Source organism: Anguilla rostrata, chromosome 11 (genome assembly GCF_018555375.3).
Source record: "Anguilla rostrata isolate EN2019 chromosome 11, ASM1855537v3, whole genome shotgun sequence".
NCBI classification, from domain to species: Eukaryota; Metazoa; Chordata; class Actinopteri; order Anguilliformes; family Anguillidae; genus Anguilla; species Anguilla rostrata.
In genome coordinates, this window is record NC_057943.1 from 7,583,037 (window position 1) to 7,597,664 (window position 14,628).

The 14,628-nt window shown below is 47.1% G+C and overlaps 1 protein-coding gene across 19 annotated transcripts in view; it reads left to right on the forward strand.

Moving 5' to 3' along the window:
• The window catches only part of kif1b (kinesin family member 1B), an 85,587-nt gene that overhangs the window by 46,580 nt on the left and 24,379 nt on the right, over positions 1–14,628 (forward strand). For 17 of the 19 annotated variants that reach the window (XM_064300813.1, XM_064300815.1, XM_064300816.1 and 14 more), the window contains 7 exons: positions 600–706; positions 1,078–1,164; positions 1,365–1,545; positions 1,781–1,853; positions 12,239–12,341; positions 13,248–13,396; positions 14,254–14,432. In XM_064300813.1, coding sequence (XP_064156883.1) covers positions 600–706; positions 1,078–1,164; positions 1,365–1,545; positions 1,781–1,853; positions 12,239–12,341; positions 13,248–13,396; positions 14,254–14,432 — 879 coding nt within the window. Of the gene's footprint in view, positions 1–599; positions 707–1,077; positions 1,165–1,364; positions 1,546–1,780; positions 1,854–5,611; positions 9,720–12,238; positions 12,342–13,247; positions 13,397–14,253; positions 14,433–14,628 lie in introns of those variants that run through there. The other 2 variants (XM_064300834.1, XM_064300830.1) reach the window with 1 other exon arrangement.

The window sequence follows — 14,628 nt, forward strand, 5'->3', positions numbered from 1 at the left end:
GGCACTGTTGATGTCATCGTTAGTCACATGCATTGCCTTTAAGCCGTATTATAGGGTGAGATCTATATCGTAAGCCGAAAAGAGCCATCGTCTCAGAAACGGGTTTGTTTTGCGACTGCTGCTAAGCAGCTCAGTGAGTCTTGACCCCTGAAGGATTTAGGCTGAGCCAACTGAATTGCAGTCATCATGCGCCCTGTCTCTAACATGGCTGCCGTTCGTGAGTGTGACCACCACCCTTATTGCAGTCATGATGCGCTCTATCTCTAACATGGCTGCCAAACCTCAGATGGAAACACACCCTTATTGCAGCCATGATGCACTCTGTTTCTAACATGGCTGCCGTACGTGAGAGTGATGGCCATCCTTATTGCAGTCATGATGCGCTCTGTCTCTAACATGGCTGCCAAACCTCAGATGGAAACACACCCTTATTGCAGCCATGATGCACTCTGTTTCTAACATGGCTGCCGTACGTGAGAGTGACGGCCATCCTTATTGCAGTCATGATACGCTCTGTCTCCAACATGGCTGCCGTACGTCACAATGAACGCCACCCTTATTGCAGTCACGTCTCTAACATGGCCGCCGTGTCGCTGCAGGGTGGGGCTGGCGGACGCGGAGAGGAGGCAGGACATCGTCCTGAGTGGCGCCCACATCAGGGAGGAGCACTGCGTCTTCCGCAGCGAGAGGAACCTGAACGGAGACGGTGAGATGGAGAGCCCAAACTGTGCTCAGGGAGCTGGATCTCTGTGGCTCCCCCTGTTTCCCCCTCTTTACGCTCTATAGTTTTAAGCGAGCCCAAAGGAGAGAGTCTATCGGTGTAGTCTGACTTGGACATGGACATGTGCAATGACATAACTAAGTAATGGGGGGATTGTCTGGGATTGAGGGTGGTATTGATTGACCAGTAAAAGAGAATCCATGATTAACTGAGTTAAACATGATAAGCAGTATCATATGTAGATTTTACGCCGTATAGTAGATATTAGAGTCAGTAATCACTCAGTAACTGCTTGTTCTATTGCATCAGCACCTCTGGTTCTCTGGCTCAGTCCTCTTGTCTTCTCTCGTCTCCAGCTGTCGTGGTCTTGCTCATACCGTGTGAGGGGTCGGAGACGTACGTCAACGGCAAGCGCGTGGACTCGGCAGTCCAGCTTCGCTCTGGTGAGCGTTCCCACAATCCCCTTCACCAGCCCGGGGTAGTGGAGAGAAAGGCCCGGTTCTGTACTGTTAACTCTCGCGTGCTCACACCGGTGGCTGGACCGGTCTGCATGAGCCATTCGCCTCCACACTGTGCCGCCAAGCCGACGTTTTAGCGTTCGAGCGACGGACATTCTAAAAACCCTGTGGGCGTGTCCCCGCAGGCAACCGCATCATAATGGGCAAGAACCACGTGTTCCGGTTCAACCACCCGGAGCAGGCGCGGGCGGAGAGGGAGAAGACGCCGTCGGCGGAGACCCCCGTGGAGCCCGTGGACTGGACCTTCGCCCAGAGGGAGCTGCTGGAGAAGCAGGGCATCGACATGAAGCAGGAGATGGAGAAGAGGTAAAGAGGGGGGGAGGGGCCTGGGCCTATGGCTGCCCAAACTGCCACCGGGCACCCTGTTGGAAACTTAGGGTTGACACCCCTGAGCACTAAGGAGCAATATCGCTCTGCTTCCTTTAGATAAAGCCGTTTAGATACCCGAAATGCACCATTTTAAGGGTTCCCGTGATGTGATGATCACGCGTAACGTTACAGCCGATGTGTAAACTTCTTGTCCTTTCTTTCCCCCTCTCAGACTGACTGAAATGGAGATTTTGTACAAGAAGGAGAAGGAGGAGGCGGATCAGCTTCTCGAACAACAAAGATTGGTGAGCCCAGACATGATATTTTTAGCTGTAGGTTTTGGATTGGTGGGATGTTGTTGGAAAGCTTGTTGTTCAGTGGTTAAATAGAGTGCCTCCCAGGTCTGATATTTTGGGACTGGCAGTGTAGTGATACATCTTAAATGCTTGCCAAAGTTACCTCTTTATTTGTCAGCATGTTCCTTTTGAGTGTGAAATGAGTTTCTGCTGTTCTATTTTGTGGGGCATTGGTTTTTGGCAGATGGAAGAAGGGGGATATTTGAATGGAAGGGTTGATGTGCTATTTCATTTATGCACTTGAAGTTGTAGATATTTTTTTTAGCTGTAAGGTGTTTGTTTCCTGCTTGCACTGGTGGAAGTGCAGCCAGCACTAACACCGCACTTTGAGCTGTGACACAGACTGGTTTGTGTGTGATGAAGAACTTCTACTTCCAACGCATGTCTTGACTTCACACCTTTTGCATGGAAACCTACTCTTGACGGGGTTGAGACGGCCTGGTGGGTGAGGGGGTGGGGGTGGGGGTGGGGGGGGGTACATCATCTACCCCTTTAGGTTCCTGATATTGAAAAATGTCAGCTAGTTTGCCTGCAAAAGAATTATAGCTTCTGTAGTGTTTTCCACTTACTGTCCATACTTTCAGTTTTTCCTAGATTGTGAACTGAACTTTGCAAAAACAGCATCTGAGTATTTAAAAATTGTATCAAAATTTGAACGTAGATGAAAACGCAACTCTGTCCTCAATATTCAGCTACATCTCCATAGTGGATCTGGCGTATTGTTTGGCTCAAGAAATGCCATCAGTTTGCTGTTTTTTTGCCATTTTTAGTTCTTCTTTCACTGTGTTAGTCCAGCATGCTCTCTTAACCATGTCATTAGCACGCTACCCTTACTGTAGATTCTGTTTCTAGTGAAAGTTGCAATGATGACAAAATTGGCCTGAGACATTTCCTGTTTTGCCTCTGCCTCTTGTCTTGTGTTTGCGCAGCTCTGCAATGCAGTCGCTGAAACACGTGCTTAATGCATCGTGATTGCAGGGAGTCCTTCTTGCAGCTCTTGTAGCTTCATGGCTGCTGACAATGTGGTTTCTCATTGGTATCTTGCTCCTTGTGTTGGTCACAGTGTGTCGTCAGTGATGATGGGATTAATTTCCAACTGTTTCACCTGTTTCATTAGCAATAAGAGACACACACATATGCACTGCACACATTCCCTGATAATCCGCTCTTTGCATACTCAAAATGACATTAGAATTTTCTTTCTTTTTTTTGTTCCCCGTCCTAATTGTTCTAAGTGTTTTATTGCACTGCATATGGAAAAAGAATGAGAAACTGCATTTTCTCTTAACTAACTTCTTACAGTAGTGAGTGGATTCGTAGCTACCGACCGCTTTCCAGCCTGTACGTCTTTCTCTCTCTCTCTCTTTTCTGACTTCTTAGTAAATCTTCAGTAGTGCCTGTGCCTTCTAACTCACTGCTGATACTAAACTCTCAACCAAGCCTTCTCTGTCATGGACTTCAAATGGAGGAATGCTGAAAGGCAGCCACCTTTCCTGCATGCCATTGCCGCATGTCTGGGTGCAGACCTTAACGGGGAAAGCAGCGTATAAGAGGAGGAATTCATAAACGAGACATTAAAAGGACATTTGATCAATTTTTTTTGACAGAATGTAGTTATAAAAAGACAACGTGTTTTGCTTTTATCCTTTTTTTTTGTTGCACTAATATGCATCACTGGAACCTCTGTTGACCTTGTTCATTTTGCAGTTATAGAAGCAAACTGCTCATGCCATAAACTCAGATTATTAATTTGATAAAAGTAATGAAATGCCAGGACAGATTTCATGGGACCAAGCAATGTGACCAATCAAAACCAATTTTCTGTACCAAGGGCTGATTTGTTTCTGGATTTTGTGCCAACTTCTGTTCTTAATTATTTAATTAGCTCAGTCATATCTGACATTGATCTGACATTTGTATTAGCACCATCTACAGCTGCAGACTGCAAGTGTATCCTAAATATTTTACTATGCCCAAGTGCAGGAGTGAACCAGTGTGGTTTATAGAGCTGTCAGAAAACTAACGTAAAGGTAATTTGTTGGAACAAAACCAGCACACAGACTGGTCCTCCTGGACCATATTTGTGCACCCCTATTCTTTGCGGTTATAAAAGCAGCGAGCAAATAATTATGACCGATATTAACAAAATGGGCTTTTGTATTTTTATCAGTTGCTGTATTGTAGCAGGTTCACTTTTCCGCTTCTCTTGAAACGATTTGCATGCAGCCTCCTGGCTGATATGTTCAGTTAAAAAGCTCCAGAATTTAGTGACACAGTGACACTGTCCATGGTCTGGAATACAGTCCTATGAATCTCTACTGTAGATTCAGTGACACTGTCCATGGCCTGTAATACAGTCCTATGAATCTCTACTGTAGATTCAGTGACACTGTCCATGGTCTGGAATACAGCCCTATGAATCTCTACTGTAGATTCAGTGACACTGTCCATGGTCTGTAATACAGTCCTATGAATCTCTACTGTAGATTCAGTGACACTGTCCATGGCCTGGAATACAGCCCTATGAATCTCTACTGTAGATTCAGTGACACTGTCCATGGTCTGGAATGCAGCCCTTTGAATCTCTACTGTAGATTCAGTGACACTGTCCATGGCCTGTAATACAGTCCTATGAATCTCTACTGTAGATTCAGTGACACTGTCCATGGGCTGGAATACAGTCCTTTGAATCTCTACTATAGATTCAGTGACACTGTCTGTTGTCTGGAATACAGCCCTATGAATCTCTACTGTAGATTCAGTGACACTGTCTGTTGTCTGGAATGCAGCCCTTTGAATCTCTACTGTAGATTCAGTGACACTGTCCATGGTCTGTAATACAGCCCTATGAATCTCTACTGTAGATTCAGTGACACTGTCCGTTGTCTGGAATACAGTCCTATGAATCTCTACTGTAGATTCAGTAACACTGTCCATGGTCTGGAATACAGTCCTATGAATCTCTGCTCTAGATTCAGTGACACTGTCCATGGTCTGGAATACAGTCCTATGAATCTCTACTGTAGATTCAGTGACACTGTCCATGGTCTGGAATACAGTCCTATGAATCTCTACTGTAGATTCAGTGACATGGCCTAGAATACAGTCCTATGAATCTCTACTGTAGATTCAGTGACATGGCCTGGAATACAGTCCTATTAATCTCTACTGTAGATTCAGTGACACTGTCCATGGTCTGTAATACAGTCCTGTGAATCTCCTCTGGAGAACATGGCCAGAAGTCCACAGGGCAGCGTGCGCACAGCTGGCTACGGCCTCGCCCAGACCCAGGGGGGGTTTTGGATGCCAGGGTTTGCCCCGGCTCTGTGTAAGGGAAACAGCTGTGCCTGCAGTCTGACTGCATGTGACCTGTACCTCTCTGACACGATCACTGTTCTACTCAGAATGAAAAGTAAAAAAAAAAGACCTGAGCTGGGAAATGAAACGAGCGTGTGTTCTCTGAAAGTGCATTGCTTGGGTTCACCATGTATTTGCCCTTAAGATCGATGTTAATCTGACTTCATAGCATCCCAAGGAAATAGTGGTTCCTGTTGCATATTCTTTTTTCGATATCCATTCTTTTTAGAAAGGCAGTTTTTTTAATTTTATTTTTGATTTCCAGTTTTAATTTTTCCTTTTTGTTGGGTATTCTTTTTGTTTGTTTTTTTTTTTTTTTTTTTTGGTTTGTTTCTTGTATTTTCCTCAAGGACGGAGACTCTGACAGTGGCGATGACTCTGATAAGAGGTCTTGTGAGGAGAGCTGGAGACTGATCACCTCCCTGAGGGAGAAGCTGCCGCCCAGCAAGCTGCAGACCATTGTCAAAAAGTGCGGCCTGCCCAGCAGCGGGAAACGGCGGGAGCCAATCAAAATGTACCAGATCCCCCAGCGTCGGCGGGTCGCCAGGGACTCCAAGTGGGTCACGGTGTCGGACCTGAAGATCCAGGCGGTGAAGGAGATCTGCTACGAGGTGGCGCTGAACGACTTCCGCCACTCGCGGCAGGAGATCGAGGCCCTGGCCATCGTCAAGATGAAGGAGCTGTGCGCCGCCTACAGCAAGAAGGACCCCAGCGAGCGGGAGTCGTGGCGGGCGGTGGCCCGGGACGTCTGGGACACGGTCGGGGTCGGGGGGGACGAGCGCATCGAGGACATCCTCACCGCCGGCCGCGGCCTGGACAACATGGACGACCTCAAGGTGCACATCGACAAGCTGGAGGACATCCTGCAGGAGGTGAAGAAGCAGAACAGCACCAAGGACGAGGAGATCCGCGCCCTGACCAGCAAGATGCTCAAGATGGAGAAGGTCCTGCCCATGATGGGCGGCCCCGAGGGCCGGGACGGGGCCAGGGCGCCGGGGGCCCGGGAGAGCCGCCGGCTGCAGGGGGACCAGGAGGAGCGGGTGTCCCGGCTGATGGGGGACGACTCGTCGTTCCGGCGCGGCCGCGCCCGCTGGGTGAAGCAGGAGGAGGCGCGGCTGAGCAGCCTCCAGCAGCAGGAGGTCTCCCGGCAGCTCCGCCGGCGGGGCGGCCCCCACCGCTTCATACCGCCCGAGGACCGCAAGCCGCGCTTCCCCTTCCGGGGCGGCCCCGGGAACCGCAACTCCTGGGGCCCCGGCACCCACATCATCATCACCGACCAGCAGGTCATCGAGCTGAAGGTGCCCAAGGAGGCCCTGCTCGAGGAGGAGGAGGAGGAGGGGGAGGCGGCCTCGGCGGGGCCAGCGGACGGCGAGCGGCCCTGGGAGAAGATGGTCGCCGGTCTCCAAGGATACCCCTCGGTGCCCGGCCCTTCTGTGCAGCAGAAGGCCCTGGAGCCGGAGCCGGGGCCGGCCTACAGACAGGGCCTCAAGAGCCAGCAGCACCAGCACCAGGGACGAGGACGCAGTAACTCCCTCACCTGCAGCCAGCAGGTCTCCCCGAAGGCCCCCCGGCCTACGGGCGGCAAGCAGCAGACTGCCTCCCTGCCGCGCCGCAAGCGTCATCCGCCGCACCAGCAGCACCCTCAGTACCACCAGCTCAACGGCGCCCCCTGTGGTGAGGCGGGCCCCTCTCCCTGGCAGCACTACGCTCAAACTGGCCGACCCGGCCGTTGCGGCAACTTAGCGGCGCCGCCGAGGGTGCGCCGGCAGAATTCGGACCCCAGTCTGAAGGCCGGCCGGGAAACGTCCGTCTGAGGGCAATGGGGAACAGGCCTTTCGCCCCTCTTCACCAGAGCAGCTGAGCCTAAGGACAAAGAGCAGCTGTGGAAATGTGGCAGCCATGACTAATGCAAAGACTTGACTGATTGTCTGCATTCAAACTCCCTGTTCTGTTTTTTCTCTCCCACCCTTACAGTGTTTTTTTTTTTTTTTTTTTTTGGTTGATCCAAATTTTATTTTTTGATGTATTATGACAGTGCAGTTTACATTTTTATGACTGTAGCCCTCACCCTCCAAACCATTTCAGCTGAGTTTCATTGAAAGCCAGCACATAACATTTGCCCCTTTCAAGAAAACATATTTTACATCTTTTACATTATTAGGTATTATTATTATATTATTAGCATAAATCACTTTTAGTAGTACTAGGTTCATTGATGAAAAGTTGTGTCCTGTTCAGACTCCAGTATTTTGGATACATTTGGAAGTTGTGGACCAACTCAACAGGATATGCTTGGATAAGCTCTTAGGAATCATGGCAGGTCATGTTCATTTGTGTTATCTTCAGCGTGTCTGCCCTTTGCCCTTTTAAATGAGGAATTTATCTGTGGCCTTATCTTGAAGTAGGAAGCCAGGAGGATCGGCTGCCTTGTCCAGCGTTTTTGGGTCATAAACGTAAGCTGAAAACAGCCGTGAGTCACGGCCGAGCGAGTTTATGAATGGAAGGCCAGGGAGAGAGAGGCCCGTATTGTTAACAGGCCAATCATTCTTTGCGTTGGCAGTTGAGGTGGCAGTTGGAAGTGTCACACACTGATGCTCAGGCAGTCGTCATCAGTAAACACTGCGGTGTGAATCTTCTGGAACACTCTTTCATAACATTTTCAATTTGATGGCTGTGCATTTTTAGTCTAGTCAGAATATTGAATGCTGCCATGCTTATCAGTCTCCTCCTTCTCTTTCTATATTTTATTCTGTTCCTAACACCTGTTGCCTTTTAACCAAGTAAATCATGTCTGCAGAATGTATGGTGAAGAACTGAATCTTTAATAGCCTACTCCTAAAGCATAATTTACATGAGTATCAGCACAAAGTGATGCAATGAAATTTGTGTATTGCAAGTTTCTTGCATTTCACATATCACACAATGTATTTTTAATCAGTATTATTGAAGTTAATTAATATTTTTTATATATATATTTTGACAGCTTGTCCATACTTAAGTGTGAATTTACACATTTTAGATGTTTAGATGTTTTTAGATTTTGCTCACGGTGTTGAAGGTGGCACAGTGTTTAGATGAGTCACATCTGCTGCTGCTCGTATCAGATCTTCAGCCCTTTGGGCCTCAGGAGGGAACCATGCTGTTTCCATGGTGACGTGCCCGGTGTTCTAGAACGGTGCATTGTGGTTCCGCTCAGAACCTGCGAGATTGGAGTGACATTTACTTATTCGGGATCCCATTCCCTTGGAGCCCTTGTTCGCAGGACAGACTGTTCCAGGGAACCTAGACAACGTAGAGTTGCTATGGTTTCAAGACACTTTCTCTGAACACTTGGAGGGGGAGAAAACAAAAAAGGCATTGTGTCTGTAAGCCTCTGCATACGTTTTGAATTTTATTTCAACGTCAGATTTAACTTGGAGCTTGGATTTTGCTCTCAATTTCATAGTTTTATTCTACTTTATTCTATTCTATTCTACTCTACTTGCACGGTTTAATTCAGATACAAAATACATGTAAGACCCTTTAATGTAATGTGTATTGGGCACTAACTAACGTGGAATTATGTGGGTTACTCACTCAAGCACAGTCCTAGAACTAAAACCTAATCCCAAAACCTGACTGTTCATGTAACTCCATGAGCATATGTTTACATAGTAGTTACAATGAAGTATGCAATTACTGTGTAAATAACATCATATCAATAGTGTGACCCAATATGTTTGTATTTCTTTAAGTGTCTTTTTAATGGAGTTGCCATTGTTGTCACTCTGCTTTATTTCTGCTAAACTACGATGATTATTTCACTTTCAGACATTTGCTTGTCTGATCGATTACATGGCTATAAGTGCTTTATTGGAGGGGTAGATATTCAGGAGCTGGATGAAGCTGAAGAGAGCGTGTCGTGAGATCTCGGGGTTGCATGAGCAGCGCCCTGTATCAAATTTAACTGCAAGGTTAGAGACTGTAGGGGGTGGGAGCGTACTGAATATCATCTGTCACGTTTTGTTGTTTTATTTTGCCGCATCGCAGCGTGACACAAACCAAACGACGCTGATTGACTCCGAGGTTCTCTTCGGTCAGCTCGTCGTCGTGACTGAAAACATTTCAGTAAAATGCAAAAAAAAAATTCTCAGAGTCTTATGTTCTTATGCTGCTACAGTGCTGAACTCGTACACAGTTTGAAGTGAAATGGATGATATTATGATTTTTTTTGTTGACTGATAGAACAAATGCTTGAGGACACTGGCCTTGTGGTGCGCTCTCATGTCCGGTGTCGTATACTTAGACTGTTGTTTATGGAACTATCCCCAGCCTTATGGTGAGCCTGCCAGGCTTTTAAAGAGGGGAGGAGACATTTTGTTTTTGAGGATGGTCTGAATTTCTCACCAGTGTTTGTGTTTTCAGAATTTTATTTGTGCTTTAGTATCATTTCAGAAAATAAACCGCCTCTATCTGAAAGCAGCTTCTGTGGCTTCTGGGCTCTTTACTGATCAGTGGTCTCTTGAACTTTCTGAACTGTCGGCTAGCCAGTACAATCATGTGTAAAGTTTTTAAAAATGGCCGCATGTTTCCATAGGAACAAGTGCTATTTTGAGGACTCCAGCTGTGCCACATGTAAATGTGATGTGACATTTGAAACTCTTCCAATCCCTTTTTGCGCTTAAAAAAAACATTGTCACAAACTCTGTTTAGCCATGCAACACGGATTAAAACAAGACCAGGTTAAAACCTAGTATACGGCTGGACCTAACACATGTGATCCGGCCGACCAATGGTGTAACTTCATCACTCGGTCACAGATATTCGCGTTTGTGTTGCGGTCCAGCCAAAAATGAACTGCTACTTCTACATTTATTTTCAGAATGAATTCACAAGTCACCACAGTTCGTAAGATCTTACAGACATTAACATAACACCTGTTGTGTTAAGCCGGTAAGGAAATGGTCACAAAACTAAATTTCCCATCTCATATTTGTCGAAACAGTGCATATGTTTCCTGAGTGCACCTTTGAACGTCTGTTTTTCAAGAAATGGACGACTACCAACAAAAGTGTTAAAATGAGGCATTGCTTTTTCTGGAGTGTCCATTAGTATTTGGTAAATAGCGAGTGCTATTCATGGGCCATCTAATGCACTGAGGTGTGTGTGAATGGCTCCTATAAAAGCCTTTTTTTAGGGGAAAACGTGTAAATGACGCATTCACACCTCCACACTTTGTGTGGTGGCAGCAGCCCAAAGGCAGATGAATACATCTATTGCCTGTGCTTTAGCTTAGCATAGCTGCCAAGTTAATTTGTTCATGGGTTGATATTTTTTTTAAATTTGGGAGCAGTCAGTAATGCACGATATAGGATATGTATGTAGAGTACATTTGGATTCGCAGACCGAATAGCAGTTTAGGATTTTATCAACACTGTTGAATGATATTCACGCGTGATATCTGTATCTGTTACTGTCAGCATGATTCCAGGCTTCTGGTCTTCACAGAAGAGAACGGGGGTTGCAAAGCAATGCAGAAATGACCAAGACCCACTACGTTCTATTTTGGCTTTGTTTTTGACTGTAACCATGGCGATGGATGTCACCCTAGAGACCTGAAGTTTCACTTTGCCATTTTGTTTCTCGGGCAACGTACTGAACTCAAACAGTGGGCCTGTAGTGAATATTTGTGTTCTTGTATAGCAGGTGCTTGTTATGATCTATAATTTTTAAGTAAGATTTACTGAAATATCACTGAGCCGATTCTAGTTGTTTGTTCAGCATAAAATTAATTAAATGTGTGCTGAATATAGAACATGAAACTTAAAATTTAGCAAATGGGTGGGTAAATAATATTTGCTTCCCCTCTGCAGTATTGTGTGACCTTATATTTTGTGAAATATTGTGCCGTTAACAAGGTTTCCAGCCAATTGGGGCACAGTGTGAATTTGAACAAAAGTAGGTACTGCATTTAGAGTTTTCCCCTTTGGGAACAATGTACTGATGAGATGCCTATGAAGCCTGAACCGAATTGGAGGCTTTGTTGCTATTGTATCAAAAAGGATCCCAAAAAAGGGTCCAACGTATTTTTGTGTTACTAGTTTTGTGTTACTTTCGACACATTTTGTGTCAAAGTTACTACTTTTGTGTTACAAAATGCAATTTTTGTGTTACAAATGGAGAATTTTTGTACACCGACTACGTTGAAAGTAACACAAAATGTGTCGTCCATAACTAGACATGGAGGTGTGCTGAGAAATGACAAATTATATGTTCTTTTTAACGTCTCTTTTGAGAGTGTAGCTGCTGCGTGTGTTAGACCTTCTGAGAAATGTGTGCAAATGCCCAGGCAGTCATCACACCCTTTAATTTAGAATTAATTGCACAAAAAGGAAGCCCTAGTTACTGATGCAGAATCTCATGCTCTGGTATATCAGTGGTACTGGCAGCTATGGCTGAGGGCTCCCAGGTGAGTTCAGGTGTGCCTCAGTCACACAGGACAGAGCTGGAATTGCCCCTCGGAATGATCCGGAAGGTTCTCTGTGTTAGCCCACTGGAGAGGAGTTGTGGCTGGGGCAGGTTGTTGGTGATACAGGGACTTTACGGAGCTCCTCTGGCCCTGTGGTCGTGTGTGCTGATTTGGTGGTGTCTGTTGTCTCCTTGGTGATGTTGATGCGCAGGTGTGTGAGTGATAGGCGGTGTCTGTTGTCTCCTTGGTGATGTTGATGCGCAGGTGTGTGAGTGATAGGCGGTGTCTGTTGTCTCCTTGGTGATGTTGATGCGCAGGTGTGTGAGTGATGGCGGTGGTCTGTTGTCTCCTTGGTGATGTTGATGCGCAGGTGTGTGAGTGATAGGCGGTGTCTGTTGTCTCCTTGGTGATGTTGATGCGCAGGTGTGTGAGTGATAGGCGGTGTCTGTTGTCTCCTTGGTGATGTTGATGCGCAGGTGTGTGAGTGATAGGCGGTGTCTGTTGTCTCCTTGGTGATGTTGATGCGCAGGTGTATGAGAGCAAACTGCAGGAGCTGCAGAAGCAGGTGGAGACGCGCTCGCTGGCTGCCGAGACTCCCGATGAAGAGGAGGAGGAAGAGGAAGAAGAGGAAGGTAAATTCTCGTGCCTCTGTGTGGCCGTGAGAAAGCTTCAATCATTTAACACTTGGGGAGACTGTGTATCCACACTGTAAACCTTGTAGGGGAATCAAGATGATACCAAAAACAGGTAAAATGACCGTTAGCCCAGGAAGAAGCAGATCAAAAGTTTGTAGTAAAAACAGGAAGATTTATTACGCAGCCGGCTACGGGAACAACTCAGCAACTCAGGTAGTTCAACTCAGGTAGTTCAAAATAGTATTGGTGGGTGATCAGATTTATACAGTTTCCAGTAGACTGGTATTTGCATATTGTGGAATTATATTGTTAAAAGGGAGCACTGCCTCTGATTGGTGATAGAGGCTGTGCTTCCTTCCGATTGGACCATTCAAATTCAAATCCATCCTACCTATTCAAACAGGTACCATTCACATTGAAATTGAATACAACAGGGGGGCTCACCCCCTTCCCCCCCGGGGCCCAGCGGAAACTTCCCAAACGCAGAATACACAAAACTGTCTGTTTCCCAACAACCTCAAGAGTTCAACGTGCTCAAATGGTTTGAGGAAACTGATTACTTTGTATGTTTTGAGTTGGGAAACTTAAACTATTCAAGTATTCACTGGTTTTCAACTTTTAAGTTAAACTTTAAAAAATGTTTTTAATTTAGTTAAAATGAATAATGAAGACTTATAAAATCTACTCAATCTATTCATGTACTGGATTGATTGGTGTGTTGATTTTACATTGCCTTCCTTCATGGGAACACTTCTGTGTGTGTGTGTGTGAGCATTTGAGCATATGTGTGTGTGTTGTGTCTATGTGTGTGTGTCTGTGGTTGTGTTTATGTGTGTGAGTGTCTGTGTGCGTTTGTGTGTTTGCGCATGTCTCTGATGCCAGGCCCTTTATCCCCTCCCACAGTTCCATGGACGCAGCACGAGTTTGAGCTGGCGCAGTGGGCCTTCAGGAAGTGGAGGTACCACCAGTTCACCTCTCTCAGGGACCAGCTGTGGGGCAGCGCCGTGTACCTGAAGGAGGCCAATGCCATCAGCGTGGAGCTGAAGAAGAAGGTAAAGCTAAACCACTGCATGTAGCTCATGGGCTCGACTCACCAGTACAGCCTGGAGGGTGGACTTCTGGGATGTTGAGTTTTCCACACCCCGTTAAACTTTGATTCATGAGCCAGGCCTCCACATGGCCAGGGCCTCTGGAAGGAGCAGAAGAGAAGATACCAGACATGTTGCTCGGTAACGGTGATGTCAGCACCTGCTCTTGTGGAGCCCCTCGTTGATGCCGATAATAACATGGCGCATGTGGGGACATGTGCCCTGCGTTAGATTGGCGGCCTGTCCAGGGTGTATTCCTGCCTCTCGCCCAGTGCACGCTGGGATAGGCACCCTCCCTACCCCCCCCGCGACCCTGCCCAGGATTAGCGGGTGTAGCTAATGGATGGATGGATGGATGTGGGGACAGCTGTGTTACCGGTCCCCGCTGGTCTCATAATAAACCACCCCGATTTATCTTCTGATTATTTTCTTGTAAAGGTCCTGCGCGCAAGGTGAACGATCCTCCGTTCCTTCCCCCTTTTTTTGTCCTTATTTATCGCCGTTTTGTTCTGTGTTATATACGGCTTGTTCCTCAGCGCGAAGGACTTTGCCGGAGAAAACCTCGGTCCGCCGGAATTCTCGGCGCAAACGCGCCGTAAATTACAGGCGAGCCGATCGGATCCGCGTGACATTTAATCTGGTGATACAGCCCGCCGAGCCCGCAGAGAGCGGATGTTTTCGCCGTAAAATTCGGCAGCCGGGGGGCTCTCGTGCATTGTACACGGTGGGGATTACGTGTAATGCAGTGGAAGGGGACTGCTGTGGTTTGTATTGACGATCTCCCTGCTTTCCCCCCCCCCAACCGTCTTCCCTCTCCGCAGGTGCAGTTCCAGTTCGTTTTGCTGACGGACACCCTGTACTCCCCCCTGCCCCCCGAACTGCTGCCCCCGGAGCCGGAGAAGGAGCGCGACCCTCGCCCCTTCCCCCGCACGGTGGTGGCCGTGGAGGTGCAGGACCTGAAGAACGGGGCCACCCACTACTGGTCCCTGGAGAAGCTCAAGTAAGCTGGGGGGGGGGGGGTCCCCCTGTCTGTAATGGTGCCGGTGTAAATGGGGTTCCAGTGCTGTAAAGCCTCTTCAGAAGGGCTTTGCTGTTTTGACATCAGATTTGACAAGTCAAATACATATTTGTTTTGGATTCAGATACTTTTCTGGGCTTTGCTGAGCTTGTCAGGTGTATTGGGAACTATGAAATAC